At 50.4% G+C, this 20,067-nt stretch overlaps 1 protein-coding gene across 1 annotated transcript; it reads left to right on the top strand.

Annotated features, from left to right (window-relative positions):
- The first annotated feature begins 193 nt into the window (after window positions 1–193).
- Window positions 194–17,919, top strand: LOC136640449 (zinc finger protein RFP-like). Its single transcript, XM_066615595.1, has 6 exons — window positions 194–634; window positions 8,156–8,251; window positions 9,109–9,339; window positions 12,327–12,349; window positions 13,398–13,516; window positions 14,033–17,919. The coding sequence occupies exons 1-6, from the start codon at window positions 197–199 to the stop codon at window positions 14,551–14,553; spliced, it is 1,428 nt and encodes a 475-aa protein (XP_066471692.1). The 5' UTR covers window positions 194–196; the 3' UTR covers window positions 14,554–17,919.
- Window positions 17,920–20,067: the final 2,148 nt, after the last annotated feature.

The raw sequence follows: 20,067 nt of genomic DNA, 5'->3' as shown, positions 1-20,067 counted from the left end.
AAACAGATTCTGCCAAGGAGGTGCTGATCAGGCCCCTTGATGTCCCCAAAGAGCTTTCCCAAGCAGGAGCCCCTTGAAGCTCATCCTGCTGCTTTGCACAAGTTGTTTCTGTGAGTCAGTTCCAGGAAGGGAAACTCCCCCTGCAGACTCAAGGGGAGGAAACGAAAGTGATTCTGACTTTCCTGTGCCAGGAGCCATGGCAGCTGCGGGGGACATCCAGGACCTCTGTGAGGAAGCCACCTGCCCCATCTGCCTGGAGTATTTCAGGGACCCGGTGACCATCGCGGAGTGTGGGCACAACTTCTGCAGAGCCTGCCTGGCCCTGAGCTGGGGGAAGGAGGAGGAGGGAGATGATGCTCTGGTGGTCTCCTGTCCCCAGTGCAGAGAAACAGCTCAGAGAAAGAGCCTCATCCCAAACCGGGCACTGAAGAACGTGGTGGAGATCGCCAGGAAGCTCCGTTTTGGGGGGCAAGGGGGGGCCAGAGAAGCGGAGCGGGTCTGTGAGAAGCACCAGGAGCCCCTGAAGCTCTTCTGTAAGGACCACCAAGCCCCCATCTGTCTGGTGTGTGTCACATCCAAGGAGCATGAAAGCCATAAAGTGGTTCCTCAGGAGGAGGCTTGCCAAGAGTACAAGGTAGGAAAGAGCTGAGGGTCTTGATGGGGGAGGGGAGAAGGGGCAGAGCTGCAGGAGCACGCCTGCTAAAAGACCCAAAGTTTGCCTATGCCTGACTCCCCACATCCAATTCTTCCTTGAAACAAACAGAATCACACACCTCCATGACTGGGAGGTTGTCACATTCAACACATACCTGGATTCAGTCTGACCCAAAGCATGTGCTTGTTTTTTGCAAAATGCTATAACACGTGATTCCCCCCTGCAGACAGGGCTGGTCCAAGACCAACTAGTGCCTGAGCCTGCATGCAAAGTGCTCCTTCCTTACACAATAATGTACCAGCTTCTGCTTCTTTGGCTCTCTTATGTTCTGGCTCAGGACTCTCCTCCCCTCCACATTTCCCCTCCTCTCTGTCCCCCACCGACCTGCTGCGTCAGGCGACTGCTTCAGTTGGCCTCCTGGATGAGGTGGCCCTGCCTCCAGGCCACACTGCCAAATACAGAAATTAGAATTTTCCACTTTAAATTAAACTCTTGGCCTACTACAAATGGGACTCTTGCATGTCCAGATTTGCCCCAGGCAGTGGCGTAGCTAAGGAGGTGCAGGGGGTAGCAGTTGCACTGGGCATCAAGCTTAAGGGGGGCAACAAGCTGAGCTTCACACTTGGGGCCAAAATTGTGAAAATTTTTGTATGTATGAATAATACCATCATATATCCTTGGAAAGCTCATTTCATGCAGAATGCAATGAAACAAACCGCATTGGAATATCTCTATTCTCTCAAAAGTTATGGCCATTTAACCAGAAAATGAAAACTCAACTGTCTAATGGAACAAAAAGTGGATTTTTAAACTAAAAACGGACCTATGAGACTAATTGTTCTGAGAGGCAATGACATGTTATTATGTAATTGACATTTTGCAATGTTATCATGATAAGCATGGAACCAATAAGGTATTAATATGAAACAGCTCTCATTCCCATGTATCATATATACAGTTACCCTGCTAACTGGGTAAAGAGGCACTATCAAGTGGTGTTCCTCTTGTATTAAGCAGAGGGATAATAATAATAGTAAATAATAATAAAACTTTATTTCTATCCCGCCCTTCTCCCCAAAGGGACCCAGGGCGGCTAACAACATATAAAACAGATTAAAACATAATTTCACAAACAGATAAGAACACATTAAAAAACACATTAGCAGAACCCATAAAAACAGTAGTCAGATAAAAGTCAGAATAAAAGAGCATAAGACAGCAGTACTTAGAGGAATCAAGCCTGTAAAAAGCAACTAAAAGATGTATAAAAGATGTTAAAAAGGCCATGAAGTCAGAAGGCTTGATTAAACAACAAGGTCTTCAGGCCTTGCCGAAAAGTCTCCAGAGAGGGAGCCATTCTCAAGTCAAGGGGAAGGGAGTTCCACAACGTTGGTGCCACTACTGAGAAGGCCCTATTTCTTGCTGCCGCCCCATGTACCTCCTTAGGCGGCGGCACTTGTAAAAAGGCCTTCTCTGATGACCTGAGAGGACGAACCGGATTGTATGGGAGTAGGCGATCTCTAAGATAGCCTGGCCCAGAGCAGTATAGGGCTTTAAAGGTCAAAACCAGCACCTTGAATTGGGCCCGGAAACGAATGGGCAGCCAATGTAGCCCCCGGAGAAGCGGACTGACAGAGTCAAACCGCCTAGCTCCAGTGACCACATGGGCCGCCGCATTCTGCACTAATTGCAGTTTCCGAACCGTCTTCAGGGGCAGCCCCACATAAAGCGCGTTACAATAATCTAACCTCGATGTCACCGTAGCATGGATCACCGTGGCCAGGTCTGCACGATCCAAGTACGGACGCAGCTGGCGCACCAGCCGAAGCTGAGTGAAGGCCCCCCTAGCCACAGCCGCCACCTGGGAATCCAGGAGCAGCTGCGAGTCCAGGTGGATCCCCAAGCTGTGGACCTGCTCCTTCAGAGGGAGTGCAACCCCATTCAGAGCAAGCCGATAATCCAGCACCTGCATTGAGGATTTCCGAACCAGGAGAGCCTCTGTCTTGTCCGGATTTAATTTCAGCTTGTTAGCCCCCATCCAGATCCTCACTGCTTCCAGACAGCACTCCAGGCCCTCAACCGCTACCCTGGAGTCTGGAGGAAAGGAGAGATAAAGCTGGGTGTCATCAGCGTATTGATGACACCCCACTCCAAACTCCCGGATGACCTCTCCCAGTGGTTTCATGTAGATATTAAATAGCATGGGGGACAGAATTGAACCCTGTGGCACCCCACACTTCAAGGGCCAGGGGGTCGAACAGGCATCCCCCAGCACCACCATCTGGGACCGACCTTCCAAGTAGGAGCGGAACCACCGCAAAACAGTGCCTCCAACTCCCAGCTCGGCCAATCGGCCCAGAAGGATACCATGGTCGATGGTATCGAAAGCCGCTGAGAGGTCCAGCAGGACCAACAGGGATGCACTCCCCCTGTCCAGTCCCCGGCGTAGGTCATCCACCAAGGCAACCAAGGCAGTTTCCGTCCCAAAGCCCGGCCTGAAACCAGATTGAAAAGGATCCAGATAATCCGCTTCATCCAAGACACTCTGGAGTTGGGCCACCACCACCCGCTCAATTACCTTGTCCAGAAACGGGATGTTGGAGACCGGCCGATAGTTGTTCAACACAGTGGAATCCAGGGAGGGCTTCTTCAGGAGGGGGCAAACCACCGCCCGCTTCAAAGCAGGTGGCAACGTCCCCTCCCCCAAAGAAGAGTTGACCACCCTCCCCGTCCACTCAGCCAGTCCACCCCGGGTAGCTCTTATCAGCCAAGCTGGGCAAGGGTCAAACAGGCAAGTAGACGGCCTCACACTCCAAAGGAGTTTGTCCACATCCTCAGGCTGCACAAGCTGAAAAGAATCCCACAACACTGGACAAGCAGTTGCCAGGGGGACATCATCAGACATTGTCAATGTGGCATCCAAGTCGTAACGAATGCGATCGATTTTATCTGCAAAATGTTGCGCAAACACGTCACAGCGGCTGACCGTGTATTCCTTCTGGTCCACTGGTGGGGCCTGATGGAGGAGGCCCCGCAACACACAGAACAGCTCTGCCGGACGGCTATCAGCAGATGCAATGGTAGCAGAGAAGAATGATTTCTTCACTGCTACCACCGCCACGGAGTAGGCTCTATAATGAGCTCTACTCCGTGTCCGATCGGATTCATCACGAGTTTTCTGCCACCGTCGCTCTAGACCAGGGGTGTCCAAACTTTTTGGCAGGAGGGCCACATCATCTCTCTGACACTGTGCTGGGGGCCAGAAATAAAATTTGAATAAATTTACATAAATGAATATATTAGAGATGGAACTTATATGATTGAATGAAGGTCTTGCAATCGTGCAAGGCCTATAAAAAGCCTTGCACAAAGCAAGCCGTGTTTCCTTTGCCTCTGCTGCTGCATCACAGATGTCAAACAGCAAGTAGCCCTTGTAGCACAGCTCATGCGAGAGGTCAAACAGTCACCCTCATGCTGAGAACAGTTGCGTCGGTCCAGTGCGGGCTCCAGAAAGTCTCCGGAGGGCCAGAGGTTCATTGGAGACTGGTAGTTCCCTGCGGGCCGGATTGGGAGTCCCCGAGGGCCGCAAGTGGCCCCCGGGCCGGGGTTTGGGCACCCCTGCTCTAGACGCCTGCCCTGCCGTTTCATCATTCGCAGCTCCTCAGTAAACCAAGGAGCTGCTCCGAGTCTGCGACGTGGCAGAGGTCGCTCTGGAGCAATCTCATCCACTGCCCTGGACATTTCCCCGTTCCAGAGGTCAACCAGGGCCTCAGATGAGGTGCCAGTCTCGGCAGTGGGAAAATCCCCCAGAGCCCTCAGGAAACCTTCAGGATCCATTAGCCTCCGGGAGCGGACCATAGAAAACGGTCCCCCGCCTCTGCGGAGGTAGGAAGTCGCAACCAGCCTAAACCTTACCAGGAAGTGATCTGTCCATGACAACAGAGTGATCTTGATCTCCTCTACATCCAGATCACTGCCCCCGTGCCCAGCTGTAAACACCAGGTCCAACACGTGTCCTGCAGTATGTGTCGGGGCCAAGATCTTCTGGGACAGGCCCATGGTTGTCATGGCAGCCATGAAATCCTGAGCTGCACCTACCGCAGGGGCCTCGGCATGAACATTGAAGTCCCCCAGCACTCCAGCACTCCCCCAGAATCACCATCCCCCTTCACCCCAGCACACTGTCTCAAACCAATCAGGGGCACTCTGTATTTATTTTCTTAATTAAATTTGATTTTGTCTTGGAGGGGGGACTACAAATCTACTTTGAATCCAGGTAGCAGGTACATGCCTTAGCTATGCTACTGGCTGGGGGGAGGTGGCAGAGTAAGTGGGTGGAGAGCTGCTGTGGGGGGGAAGCAGGTTTCCCCCCAATTTTCACTTTTTAAAAGTCCAGGCAGGAAGTCACTTTCAGTTGTGACATCACTTCCGGGGCATCATTTTGAGCTTCACAACGGGCTATGTGTTCCTTAGCTACACCACTGGCCCCAGAGCAACCAAGCCTGAATTCAGGGCACACTCCCACTGCTTTCCTAGCTGGAACAGCAGCCCAGTGTTGGAAACTGTCCAGGAACATCCTGGGCAGTCCAAAAATTCTAATCAGACTTGGATGCCTCTGCAAGGGACCCCTAGAGGTGGAAAGGGGATGGTGCCTGTGTGGCATGACTGAACTTCACATCCGTCGCAAACCCCCCTCTCTATGTTTCTAATAATCGAATCCCCCACTACAAGAAGCCCCCAACCCCCCTCCCACCGAGGAGTATCCTGAGTGCGTTCAGATACGGGCCCATCCCCTGGAGAAGGGGTCCCCCCTAGGGGATTGTTTCCCTCCTCTCCAGGATGACGCCCTCCAGCCCCGAGACTTCCCACCCGGGCAGCTGAGGAGCTGCATGCCTGAGGTTGGGACGAAGCCTGATCGTCCCTGGAAGTCTCCCCACGGTCCTCCTCTGCCTGCCTGCGCTTCTCCAGGTCGCCCACCAAGGCTTCAAGGGAGCGGACGCGTTCCCTGAGACCCTGGAACTCCTTGCACCGAGGACACACCCATGACTTTTGCCCCAGAGGCATATAATCATACATGTGGCACTCGATACCGAACACTGGATAGCCCCCACCCTGCTGCTGGCTGTCTGACTGCATAGCTTTTTTGTTGTTGTTGTTGTTTTATTAAGGGGTACTTTTAAAAAACCCTACACTGGTTAACAGCCTCTTCTCAAGGGAAGAGGAAGGGCAGTATATGGGACCCTGGCCTCCTCGCCCTGCTGCTGAACTCGCCCAGATGCTAAACTCTCAGTTTACCTGGCACTTAGTTCCCAGAGGCACTTGGGGTCCCAGAGGCCACACGCGTCTGCAGAGATGCGTCCCAGAGGCCACATGCGTCTGGAGGAGGAAGGAGGCCTGGGTGACCCAAGAATGCCACCTGAATGGAAGAAGGAGGTGGTGGGTGAAGCCTAAACCCTCCCCTCCCAGGCCTGGAAAAAGACACTGATAGCTGGGCCCTGAAGGACCCCCTCTGCTTGACCAGCCCCAGGGCAGCCACTGCAGGACAGCACCAGGCAGGGACATCTAGACTTGCCACAAACCGAAGTAGGGCACTCAGCAACAAGGCTAAATGGCATCACATCCTGCTGGAAAAATTAGTATACAAGTAATAGAACACACTGAAAAAGAGCTTCAGTCCAAGTTGGTGCTAAATACTGGCTGGAAAAATTTCAAACAACTGAAAGTGCAGGTACACATATAGTTCCTAACTGTATCCACTGCAGTCAGACTGAGGCTGAGCTTTTACCTGAGCACCAGACCTGCCTGAGAGAGTTTTCAACAAGTTCTAACTGGATCTATTACTAAAAGAGAATTAGTAATATTCTCTTACTAATAGCAAGTAATAGTAATAGCAAGTAGTAACTACTTGCTGAGGGAGAGTCAGCATGGCTTCTGTAAGGGTAAGTCTTGCCTCACGAACCTTATAGAATTCTTTGAAAAGGTCAACAGGCATGTGGATGTGGGATAATCCGTGGACATTATATATCTGGACTTTCAGAAGGCGTTTGACACAGTCCCTCACCAAAGGTTACTGAAAAAACTCCACAGTCAGGAAATTAGAGAACAGGTCCTCTCATGGATTGAGCACTGGTTGGAGGCCAGGAAGCAGAGAGTGGGTGTCAGTGGGCAATTTTCACAATGGAGAGAGGTGAGAAGCGGTGTGCCCCAAGGATCTGTCCTGGGACCGGTGCTTTTCAACCTCTTCATAAATGACCTGGAGACAGGGTTGAGCAGTGAAGTGGCTAAGTTTGCAGACGACACCAAACTTTTCCGAGTGGTAAAGACCAGAAGTGATTGTGAGGAGCTCCAGAAAGATCTCTCCAGACTGGCAGAATGGGCAGCAAAATGGCAGATGCGCTTCAATGTCAGTAAGTGTAAAGTCATGCACATTGGGGCAAAAAATCAAAACTTTAGATATAGGCTGATGGGTTCTGAGCTGTCTGTGACAGATCAGGAGAGAGATCTTGGGGTGGTGGTGGACAGGTCGATGAAAGTGTCGGCCCAATGTGCGGCGGCAGTGAAGAAGGCCAATTCTATGCTTGGGATCATTAGGAAGGGTATTGAGAACAAAACGGCTAGTATTATAATGCCGTTGTACAAATCGATGGTAAGGCCACACCTGGAGTATTGTGTCCAGTTCTGGTTGCCGCATCTCAAAAAAGACATAGTGGAAATGGAAAAGGTGCAAAAGAGAGCGACTAAGATGATTACGGGGCTGGGGCACCTTTCTTATGAGGAAAGGCTACGGCGTTTGGGCCTCGTCAGCCTAGAAAAGAGACGCCTGAGGGGGGACATGATAGAGACATACAAAATTATGCAGGGGATGGACTAAGTGGATAGGGAGATGCTCTTTACACTCTCACATAACACCAGAACCAGGGGACATCCACTAAAATTGAGTGTTGGGCGGGTTAGGACAGACAAAAGAAAATATTTCTTTACTCAGCATGTGGTCGGTCTGTGGAACTCCTTGCCGCAGGATGTGGTGATGGCATCTGGCCTAGAAGCCTTTAAAGGGGGATTGGACAAGTTTCTTGAGGAAAAATCCATTACGGGTTACAAGCCATGAAGCGTATGTGCAACCTCCTGATTTTAGAAATGGGCTATGTCAGAATGCCAGATGCAAGGGAGGGCACCAGGATGCAGGTCTCTTGTTATCTGGTGTGCTCCCTTGGGCATTTGGTGGGCCGCTGTGAGATACAGGAAGCTGGACTAGATGGGCCTATGGCCTGATCCAGTGGGGCTGTTCTTATGTTCTTAGAAGTTCTAGAATTATGAGATAAAGCCCCCAAGGGACTTAGGGGGCTGCTGGAAAATACAGGAGTTTGGTGCAAGTAAGATACACCTTGTCCAGTAGGCTTGATCCCACCTGTCTGTCTCTGAGCTTTTGTCTGTGTTTGTGTGTGCAAATTTCAGTCACCTCTCCAAAGGAAATAAACTTGATCTTTCATTTCTCACCAGGATCGGATCAGTAGCAGGCTGAAGATTTTGAGGGCAGAAAGAGAAAAAATCCTGACCTATAAAGCAGAAGCAGAAAAAGAAAGCCAAGACCTGCTAGTAAGTGTCACGATTGTTGGGAAGTTCAAAGATACCTGAACCTGTTTCTGGAGACACGGAATAGAGCATGCAGGAGTCCAAGGCAGGAGGCAGCTCTGCTGCTCTAATCCTCCATGGCTGGAATGGCCTCATTTTCTTTGCACGGCCGCTCTGAAAGTGGACCCTTTCAGGTCTTTAGGAAACTCTTTCATGACTAAATATTCATCTGAGCTCTGTGAAAACTCAGAAATGCCCTTCCTATCAAGTTTGACCTTATGGTTCTGCAAGGACAGACTCGTAGCCCAATCCAATTGGGCTTGCATCAACCCAGCACCAGTGCACAGTGTTGCAAATGTGCCGTTAGGCATGCCTGCAGCAGTCTGCACCGGTCCAGTGCTGGAGCCAGGGCTCAGCAAGAGCCTGTGCTGATACAGCACCAGGCAGAGGACAGGAGACTACCGCCCACCACTCCAGGTGAGCGCCAGATGACGGAGTGGTAAGTCTGGACAGGGGGGTGGTGTCCGAGCTGGGGAAGGTGTGGCAGAAGGAGGGAGTGAGGTGGGGGCGGAGATGGTGACAGTCTCTGCCACTATACCCTCACCCCCCTACCGGCCCAGTAGACCTGACATGGGTATCGTTGAATCTGTGACCACACAGTAGTGGGCTCAGGTCCAAAGAGACCTATTAGGGCCTCCTGGTGATTACATGGGGTAAAGGTCTGTAAGCTCCCTTTCCTGAGTACCCCAGCACTGCTTCCCAGCCCCATGGGATGCAGCGGTAGCCATTTTGGTGCCACTGCAGCCCTGGGCCCTGGAAAGCATTGGATTGGACTGAATTCTTTGGTCTGCCATTCATTTCTTCCTATCTACTTGTTGCAGAACCAAACAGAAGAAAAGAGACAAAAGACCAAGGCTGAGTTTCAACAAATACACCAGTTCCTGGAAGAAGAGGAGAAATGCCTCCTGGCCCAGATAGAAGAGGTGGAGAAGGAGATTGCAAGAAGGAGGGACGAGCACCTGGCCAAACTCTGCAGGGAACTCTCCTCTCTGGAAATTGTCATCCACGAGATGGAGGAGAAGTGTCAGCAGCCGGCCAGCGAATTCCTGCAGGTAAGGTCCGATCTGCTGAGCTCCACAGGCTGCCTGGGCTGTCAAGAGCAGCTGCAGGAATAGTGCATTACAGCAGTCTAACTGGAATGGTACCAGGGCAAGTTAAATTCCTAAATAAAACTACTTTTACAGAGGTATCTTACTGAGTACAAGAGGGGGTTGGGGATGTATCAAAATTCAGTGGTGGCCATTTATCCATTATTACATAGATGCCCTGTTTCAGCTATTGTTTGACTGTAGTGCCTCTGGCCAGAACTAAGCCCCAGGTTGGGTCAGAAGTTGCTTGGCATTAAGTATCCCCTTGTGATAATGGGTTGTTATTCTGTACATTCAGGGCGCAATCCTAACCCAGTTTCCAACACTGACATAAAGGCAGTGCAGCTTCAATTTAAAGGAACAAACTTTCCCTTACTTTCAGGAAGTCTCCGTGACTGCCCCCCCAACTGCAGGATGCAGTACATGTCCTATTGGCACAGCTATGCCAGTGCTGGAAAGTGGGTTAGGATTTGGGCCTAAGTTGGTGTTATAGAACCATTAGCTACTTAGTAGGTTGATTGGTTTATTGCCCTGGCTGTCTGCGTGAGGTAGATGTAGGGAAATTCTCAGGGTCAGTTGGTTATCGTCCTGCCTGGTCAATAGAGATAGACCAGGAGAAACTCACAGAGGGTCTCAGTGCTACGTTTTGCAGGTGCCTGAATGTGCCACGGAAGTGGGCCCTCCTCCTCCCTTTTGGAGCCATTCTGGGCACCTAGAGCAAAATGGAGTTGTCTCTTCCATTTTACTCTTGATGCCCAGAATGGCTGGAAGGGTGGCTTGCGCAGCATGTTCAGGCACCGGCAAAACTTTGCGCTGTGACCCCCCCTTAGTGACAGTACTGCCCAATCCTATCCTTCTTCCCCCCCCACCCCAGCCAGTGAACCTGCACTGCTTGAGCACCCAGCACAGTGGCATTTGCAGAGGTCTTCTTTTGGTAAAGGCAGTGCTTTTTTTGTAAATAAACAGGTGCAGGAACTCACAACTTGTTAATCTTTTTATTTATTTATTTATTTATTTATTTATTTATTTATTTATAAGCCATTTTTTATTGGAGAAATAAAATATTTTTTATGTGCTTCCCCCCTAAAGATGAACTTACTTCTGAGTAGACATGCATAGGATTGGGCTGTCAATCTCCACATCCCCTTCCTCCTAGCTATTTTTTCTACACATGGGGAAAAATACTGTACAGGTGCCCTTGTAGCGTGTAGTATGTAGTGTGGCACTACTTCGAGGAGAGGAAGCAGTGAATGGATTCCGAAAAATGGCTTACATGAGTTCCATGTAGTAAAATTACTCTAAGCAACTGTGGGAGTAAGAACAAAAAAGGAATTCTTACACGAGAGGGGTCCTTAGGTGCACATAGAAACAGCTACATTTGCAAACAAGCGATTAAATATGGTTTAATTCAGGTATCAGAATACTCTGTGTCTTTGGGAAGGCACTTGGCATGCAATTGTATGTTCTCTGCTGCCCTGAGCAGCTGCTGTGCATTGCTGGAGAGGAGCTGCAAACGCTGGCTGGCGGAGGGCATGCTTGTGGGGGAAGGATGAGGAGGATCTCTGGCAAGGCTGGACAGCACGTTGTACACACATAGAATCCCTTTTCACCTGCCCTTAGCATGTGAAAACGGGTGCAGATATATATCTCTGCCAGGATTAAGAGCCCAATCCTAGGTATGTCTACTCTGAAGTAAGTCTTGTTCTAGTCAATGGAGCTTACTCCCAGGAAAGTGCCTAGGATTGCAGCCTAAGAGCCCAATCCTATGCATGTCTACTCAGAAGTCCACTTTAGTGAATGGGGCTTACTGTGGATAGGATGGCAGCCTCAGGGCCCAATCCTGTGCCTGTGTCCTCAGAAGTCAGTCCCATTAGAGGCAGTGGGGCTTCCTCCCAGGAAAGTGTGGACCGGACTGCAGCCTCAGAGCCCCTCCTGTGCCTGTCTACTCAGAAGTCAGTCCCACTAGAGGCAGTGGGACTTCCTCCCAGGAAAGTGTGGAGAGGACTGCAGCCACAGAGCCCTTCCTCTGCCTGTCTACTCAGGCTGCAAGGCTATGCACCCTTTCCCAGGAGCAAGCCCCATTGAGCACAATGAGACTCACTTCTGAGTAGACATGCCTAGGCTCGTGCTGCAGATTGGCACGGGGCTGCACCAGCCAGCTTCCTTCCCCTCCTCCTCCGCCAAGCCAGTACCTGGGCATTCCGTGGGTGCTGCAGCCCGTCTCCCTGGCTGGCTGGCTGTCCGTCCTCCTCCTCCTCGGCGTTGGCGCGTGTCCCCCGCGCCCTCCACCAGCTTGGAAGCTGCGCTGGGAAGCAGAGCACGGGGGGAGGGAGGCAGGCTGGGCTCAGGTGAGAGCTTGGAGATGGGGGCAGGAGGGGGTCGTTGTGCGGTCATTCAGGGGCCAGGCGCCTGCCCACCCTGCACCCCCCAGCACCCACCCAGCGAATGCCTCTACTTTGCTCCCCCCCTCCTGGAATGCCTCCAAAGGGGAGGGGCCCCTGCAAAAAGGTGCCGGAACTGCACCCCCCCCGCGTTCCATTAGAAAAAAAGCCCTGGGTAAAGGAATATTTGTTCTTACTCCAGGGAAACGCCTCTGGTGCCTGATCTGCTCTCACCTGTACAAGCTATTTTGCTGGAGCATGAGATGGAGGCCTGGATATCAGCTGTGCCACCACCACTTTGATCACCTCCTTCCATTTCTGTTTTCACCCCACCACCTCCCCTGCCCCAACCCATTTCCATTACCTCTCGCCACCCTCCAACCGCGCATGCTGACTTACCGGTGCTGGGGTATGTGATGGATCCAGTAACATGCTGAGCTGCTACAAGCTTAGTCCTTGTATGGCATGTGCAAGACAGTCCTCTGCCAAATGAACATTGGAGGACCAGAGAGCATCTCCGTCCAGGGTCTTCCTTGTGGAGGTGCTGAGTTCTCTTTCTTTTCTTTTCAGGATATTAGAAAGACCTTGCAGAGGTACGTGGATCCCACTCCTTTCCCTTCTTGCTTCCTGATGCTGGGAAGGGCTGTGAAGAATGTGGCTCTCCAAGGGCTTCTGGGGAGAGAGTGTAGGACTCCCCACCCTCCACCATTCTGTCTCTTTGGAACAGGCAGCAGAGCTGCCAGACCTCTTTGTTCCTTCAGTGACACTTTGCCCTGAGGTGTTTGTGTACCTGCTGTATTCTCTATTCATGTTGCCATCACTAGAGAAGCCTCCTCCCCAAAGCACCCACAGTGTCTGCTTCTGTCTCCAGGATTTCTACTCTTTGTTCTCCTTCATGCTGTCCTTTTGTTCCAGTCAGGAATTCCAGATTGGATGCAGTCGAGTACTTAGAGGGGGGCAAGCAGAACAAATGCCTCAGGCACTGCACTGGGGGGGGGTGCTGCTGTGACACGCCCCCGCGAGACACCCCTCCCATACTCCAAGAGCTGAGCCAAAAATGGCAGCAGGAGCGCATTCACTTTCTGAAAGGTTCCTTCTCTCTTGTGAAAGGCGAAGAGAGGGGCCCTCAGATGCGGCCGTGAGGTCCTCCCCCTCTCCTTGCGTTAAAGGGGAGGAGAGCGGTGGCAGCGCTCAGGTGCACAACCTGACAGGAGCTCAGCACTGCCTCTGCTCTTCTACTCTTTAACACCAGGGAAGGGGGTTAACTTCAGGGTGGTGAGAAGTGACACGACCTCCTCCCTTTTCTCAGGCTCTGAGGACCCTTCCAGGCCCCTTCTGAGGGACACAAAGGCTGCTTGACTGGAACGCTTTGAGGTCGCTCAGAAGTGGTGCCCAGGAGGCGAGCACCATTCCAGGAGGTGGGGAAGTGGGTGGCACCTCCCGGGTGCTGCTGCTGAGCGACCCCATAGCACTTGATCAGGCAATCCCCTCTTTTCACTGCACTTCTGGGTGCAAAAGAAGTGCAGAAGTGCACTTCTGGGTGCACTTCTGGGTGAGGGGTGGAAAAGGGGGTGTTGTCCTGGGTGGCAGAACCTCTGATTGTGTTGATTTTGGGATCAGATTTTTTTTTCTCCACATCAGGTCTGGGAAGAAGGAAGCGTTTGGGAATCCTGTGGCTTTTCCTCCTGAGCTCACCTGCAGAATCGGGGGATTCTTTGATATGAAACCCCTTCTAGAGGGGGTCAGGGAGCAATTCCCAGGTAATGAAGAATGATGTGTAAGGAGGCAGATGGTGGGCAGTTTGGACAGGACTTGCCATGGTGCAGGGGCTGAAAGGACGGGGGCAGGGGAATCAGTGGCGTACCTGGGGGTCCCGGTGCCTGGGGCAACCCCTAGTTTTCCACCCCCCACACCCCTTGCCCCTCACCCCTTTTTCACCCCCCCACCCGTGACCCAGAAGTAATGACATCCATGCGGCTACCTCCTCCGTTCCGAATTTGGGGAAAAAAGGGGGGAACGAAGGAGGCAGCTGAGGCCCTGATGGAGCCTTCGGCGCCACTTGTAAGCTTCCAGCAGTCCCAGACCGCTCCAAAGGAGCGCTGATACTCTAGGCCGCCCTCTTTCTTTTCTCTTGTTTCTGGTGGTCAATCTGAGGACTGACGCTCTAGGCCGCCCTCTCGCTTCCGGAGGTCTCTCTGAGGACTGGGCACATTTGGGAGGAGGCTGATTTCCTCAGGATGGTCTCCAGGCTGATCTTGTCTCTTTCCACCCAACAGCAAAGGTGACTCTGGATCCAGACACGGCTCATCCCAAACTCGTCCTGTCCGAGGATTGCAAGAGTGTGAGACGAGAAGACAAACCTCAAGATCTGCCAGACAATCCTGAGAGATTTGACTGGTGGAAGTTTGTGCTGGGCCGTGAGGGATTCACTGCAGGGAGACACTTCTGGGAGGTCACTGTGTTGAGTGAGGGAATTTGGGCTGTGGGGGTTGCCAGGAAGTCTGTGAGCAGAAAGGGCAAGTTTCGTATTAGTCCTCAGGAAGGGATCTGGGCTGTGGGTAGGCGGGGAGTTTTCAAAGTTTTTAATCGCATCAATTCCACTTACACTCCTCTGTCCCTGAGCCAGAAGCTCAAGAGGATCCGGGTGACTCTGGACTGTGCTGGGGGAGAGGTGGCCTTTTCCAATGCTGACACAGGAGTCCATCTCTACACTCACTCAGGAGCTTCATTCTGCGGAGAGACCCTCCTCCCCTTCTTTGGGGTATCTGCTAAAGCCCACCTGAGGCTCTCTCCCTGAGGCAGTTGCAGGATCGTCTTCTCAGGCTCTGCTGGTTTTCCTTTCCAGACCAGAGTAATTGACAAGAAAGTGCCATCCATACATGTGTGTAAGTGGTAAAATGTATGCCTTAAAGTTGGTCCTGAAAACAGGGATCATAAGAACATAAGAACAGCCCCACTGGATCAGGCCATAGGCCCATCTAGTCCAGCTTCCTGTATCTCACAGCGGCCCACCAAATGCCCCAGGGAGCACACCAGATAACAAGAGACCTCATCCTGGTGCCCTCCTTTGCATCTGGCATTCTGACATAACCCATTTCTAAAATCAGGAGGTTGTGCATACACATCATGGCTTGTACCCCATAATGGATTTTTCCTCCAGAAACTTGTCCAATCCCCTTTTAAAGGTGTCTAGGCTAGACGCCAGCACCACATCCTGTGGCAAGGAGTTCCACAGACCGACCACATGCTGAGTAAAGAAATATTCTCTTTTGTCTGTCCTAACCCGCCCAACACTCAATTTTAGTGGATGTCCCCGGTTCTGGTATTATGTGAGAGTGTAAAGAGCATCTCCCTATCCACTCTGTCCATCCCCTGCATAATTTTGTATGTCTCAATCATGTCCCCCCTCAGGCGTCTCTTTTCTAGGCTGAAGAGGCCAAACTCCGTAGCCTTTCCTCATAAGGAAGGTGCCCCAGCCCCATAATCATCTTAGTCGCTCTCTTTTGCACCTTTTCCATTTCCACTATGTCTTTTTTGAGATGTGGTGACCAGAACTGGACACAATACTCCAGGTGTGGCCTTACCATCGATTTGTACAACGGCATTATAATACTAGCCGTTTTGTTCTCAATACCATTCCTAATGATCCCAAGCATAGAATTGGCCTTCTTCACTGCCGCCGCACATTGGGTCGACACTTTCATCGACCTGTCCACCACCAACCCAAGATCTCTCTCCTGATCTGTCACAGACAGCTCAGAACCCATCAGCCTATATCTAAAGTTTTGATTTTTTGCCCCAATGTGCATGACTTTACACTTATTGACATTGAAGCGCATCTGCCATTTTGCTGCCCATTCTGCCAGTCTGGAGAGATCCTTCTGGAGCTCCTCACAATCACTTCTGGTCTTTACCACTCGGAAAGGTTTGGTGTCGTCTGCAAACTTAGCCACTTCACTGCTCAACCCTGTTTCCAGGTCATTTATGAAGAGGTTGAAAAGCACCGGTCCCAGGACAGATCCTTGGGGCACACCGCTTTTCACCTCTCTCCATTGTGAAAATTGCCCATTGACACCCACTCTCTGCTTCCTGGCCTCCAACCAGTTCTCAATCCACGAGAGGATCAAATTATACAGGGGTCAATATGGGAGGTTGCTGTGGGAGATGAGGGAATGTGGGCTGTGGGGTTTGCCAGAAGGTCTGTGAGGAGAAAGGGCTGGGCTCAGATTAGTCCTGAGGAAGGACTTGCTGTGGGCAAGTGGGGAGGTGATGGAAAGATTTTAGGATTCTTTTCCTGATGCAATGCTAAACAGTCACAAATTCTTTTAAAGCGTGTAGAGGCTTTTATTTACAGCTATTTACAGATTCAAGACAGATTCAGGTTGGATACAGAAGTTTACTCCTTGGTGGTTCTCAAAGAACCACACCCAGAACTTTTCACTTATTTTGGGTAGGTGTTGAAGCCCACCTGAGACTCTCTCCCTGAGGCAGTCGCAGGATCTTCTTCTCAGGCTCTGCTGGTTTTCCTTTCCAGACCAGAGCGATTGACAAGAAAGTGCCATCTATACATGTGTGCAAGTGGTAGAATTTGTGCCTTAAACTGGCCCTGAAAGAGGGTTGACGTATACAGGGGTCAATATGGGAGGTCACTGTGGGAGGTGAGGGAACGTGGTCTGTGGGGTTTGCTGTGGGGTCTGTGAGGAGAAAGGGCTGGGCTTAGATTAGTCCTGTGGAAGGACTTGCTGTGAGCAGGTGGGGAGGTCAGGACAGAGTCTAAGAGTAGCTGCTGGGTGAGGTGGGGGGAGCAGGACTGGGAAGCAGCACACAGGAGGCAGGGGGAAGGAGCACTTTTACTTGTCTGTGAATGTTCTGAGGCAGCCACAGAAAGCAAGGAAAAAATGTAACCGTTTAGCTTCTTCTCTAAACAGGCAGGAAAATGAAGGTGGTTTTGGGATTGTGGTCCGTGTGAGGGTTGCTGCTGTGGAAGTTCAGCACCTGTGCACAGGTCCCTGTGAGGGTTGCTGCTGGGAAGTTCAGTTTGTGCTCTGCACAAAGCCTGCAGCTTCCACCAGCACCTTCATCTCCCTTCCTGCTTAGATAAGAAGGCATATGGCTCCTTTTTCTTTTGGACTTTATGCTGCTCCCTCAGAACAATTCCTGGTAAGTCATTTTCAAAGAATTTCACACACCCCTAAGTTGTCCCTCCTTTCCCCCCCCCCCTTATCCAAGGATGACATAAGTTTTTTTTTTTTACTGAAAATCTCCCCTCACCGTATCTGTGAGATCGTATTCTGAGCCCAACAGGATCATCTTCTGTGTATTCTTTACTCAACATTTTTGGAGAATTGCGGGAAGGAGATTGCTGAATTTGTTTAATGCACAGATACCCCCACCATATCCATCAAATCCTTTCAAGACAGTGTTCAGGGTTAAGACGTATTATGTCATGTGGTTACTGCCAGATAAGTTGCACCAGGAAGGTTGGAAGAGGTGCTGCTGCTGCTGTTCCTTTGGTCCACCGCACAGCCCTAGAGTTGGGAGGGAGCTGAGGAAACCCAGCCCTCCAAGAAACCAAGAGGTTCCTTGGAAAAATGAAATGGTGTTCATCTTCTTTCCAGTTCTAATGCACAGGGCCTTGGAGCGGTGTACAGTTTTATCCAGGGGTACAAAGGGGGCTCTTGTGTACTCCCTCGGGCATTTGGTGGGCCACCGTGAGATACAGGAAGCTGGCCTAGAGGGGCCTATGGCCTGATCCAGCGGGGCTCTTTTTGTGTTCTTATGTTCTTAGGGTGGCAATGGAGGCGGGCAGAAGGAGGGAGAAAGAAGGGGAGGGGAGGGTGGCAGCAGCCAGAATATTTGGAATTTTATAATTTGTGTCAATTTAGGGAGATAAATGTTTGAGTGTCTTTTTTCTGATGTATTTTTTTCCCCAAGTCTATCAACAACAGGTAGTGGGGCAGGTGAAGACTGGGTAACATAACTAAGGCTGCAATCCTATACACCCATTCCTAGGAGTAAGTTCCATTGAATTCAATGGGACTTACTTCTGAGCAGACATGCATAGAATTGTGCTATATGTCCCTCAAACCTTGATGCTATACTTTTTTTTTTTGCAAATAAATATTACTTGTAAATTAAAAATATTATTTCTTTCTTTTGACAACCACTGTCCTAAGTCATTCTATAGTAGAGTACAGTATCAAGCCCTAGGAAGAAGGGCTGCTACAGTTCCAAGGTAGGGGAGAGAGAGGATGGGAAAAGACTACAAATCCTACTAGGCTGTGGGCTGCCTATCTTTGTTACATTCCCCAGAGCTTCTAAGTTGGTGCAAGCAGTGAAGCGAAGAGGGGAAAGACTGGGTAGGGATTGGGGCCATTGTGAGTATGGGCGCAATCCTAACCCCTTATGTCAGTGCTTTCCAGCAGCAATGCAGCTCTGAAGTAAGAGAACAACTACTTTGAGGAGGCCTCTATGAGTGACACCCAACTTCAGGATGCAGCACATGTTCCATTGGCACCGCTATGCCAGCGCTGGAAAGCACTGACATAAGGAGTTAGGATTGCGCCCTATGTTGAGGAAGAGCAGGGGGTGGGCTGCTGCAGCAACATCAGCTTCCACCAGGAAATTCAGGTCTGCGACACAAACCAGAAATGAAACAGCAGATGCTTCCATTCAGCCACAGAGTCTGATGAACTAGAACTGAGAAGGTGATTGGAGGGGAGAGGCTGGGGGACACACACAACTCGTTCACAAGAGGCACACAAGAATGCTGTCTCAGCTCTAGATGCAAGTTACATTCTGGAGTGACAAAGTAACCAATGCAGCACAGAAACTGAATTATTAAAAAGTCCCATTTATTTTGAAAGAAAGCCTCCACCCTCCCTGCAAAAAAATGCTTTTAAAATTTGAATTAAACACTGGACATGCATTCAAATGTACGTTCCATATATGTAGGAAGACAGAATCAATTCACACATACGCACAACCTTAAATGACTTACCGCTTAGGCTGTACACACTTTCCTGGGAGTGTGCCCCACTGACCACAATGGGACTTACTTCTAAGTAGACCTCTGTAGGATTGCATTGAGAGTCATCTCTTTGTCAAATCTCCATCCTGCTTTTCCTCTGCTAGGTCTCGGAAATTCAGAACTGTGGACAGCTTAGAGATACAAATCATCAAGACACTGGCAAGCAAGATAATACGATATTTCAATAGAATCAGCGATTGTCAGAACAGGTTATTGGTTCAGCTTCCCCCCAAGTTCTCTTTAAAAGCCAGCAAAAGGCGCTGGAAAGATAACAGTTGCTGGAATGATAATGATGGGGCCATAAAAGCCTCTCTTGGAGAGCGTTTTGGAATGTCCCAAAAATATCCCTGTTCTGTAGACCTAGCAGCTGGGTTGGTGGTGGGCAGCCATACAATCTCACAATCTATTTGACATTCTCATCACTTGCATAGCGTATATTATTGGGTATTCATGAAACCGACAGAATATCAGATGGTCTAGAATATTTAGGGCACAAGCCTGACCAACTTTCCAGCATCGAGGTAAGTGAAATGCAGCTCTGAGGTAAGGGATCAAACATTCCCTTACCCTGAGGAGGCCTCCGTGACTGCCCCCCAACTGCAGGATGCAGCACATGCCCCATTGACACAGCTATGTCAGGGTGGGAAAGTTGGAAACGATTTCGGCCTTAGTGGTCCAACAAGCCACAAACTTGTACCATTGCTTGCACAGAATCAGACCAGCTAGAGGATGATCTCTTGGACCCACAAGCGGAAAATTCGGAAACTTTAGATGATGTCCAGCTACCTGAGGACCTAGCTTACCCGCAACAAGTAGAGATTCGTAAGAATTTAGAGAACTTCCCTGAACTGTTTACAGGTATACCAGGGCAGACCAAAGTATTACAACATATAATCTCCTTAGTAGAAGGGGCTACACCAAGCACATGTCCCCTAGCATAGCAGAGCATAGCATTAACCCCTGGGGGCTGGGGGATAAGAATAGGCCCTCGGTTTGGCTGTACTTATCGTAAGAGGCGACTAAACAGCCACTGGGTAGATGGGACTTGTTAGCCTGGGAAGGCAGCTCATCTGAGAGAAGGAAAATTCTGATCCCAAACCTCCACTGCCTTGTGGCTACATCCAGTTATGGAAAAGCAATAAAAGGCTGGTGACCTACAAAAAGAAAGTGGCTGTGAGAAATGAGTGGGCAGGATTGATACAGGCCGCCAGAGCCAACAATTCAGGTTGGTTTTGGAGATTGATAAAGAACGCACCTAATTACGGGCCAAATTTATCCGAT

Source organism: Tiliqua scincoides, chromosome 2, assembly GCF_035046505.1.
Source record: "Tiliqua scincoides isolate rTilSci1 chromosome 2, rTilSci1.hap2, whole genome shotgun sequence".
Lineage (NCBI taxonomy): Eukaryota > Metazoa > Chordata > Lepidosauria > Squamata > Scincidae > Tiliqua > Tiliqua scincoides.
This window is presented reverse-complemented; position numbering and strand designations above follow the sequence as displayed.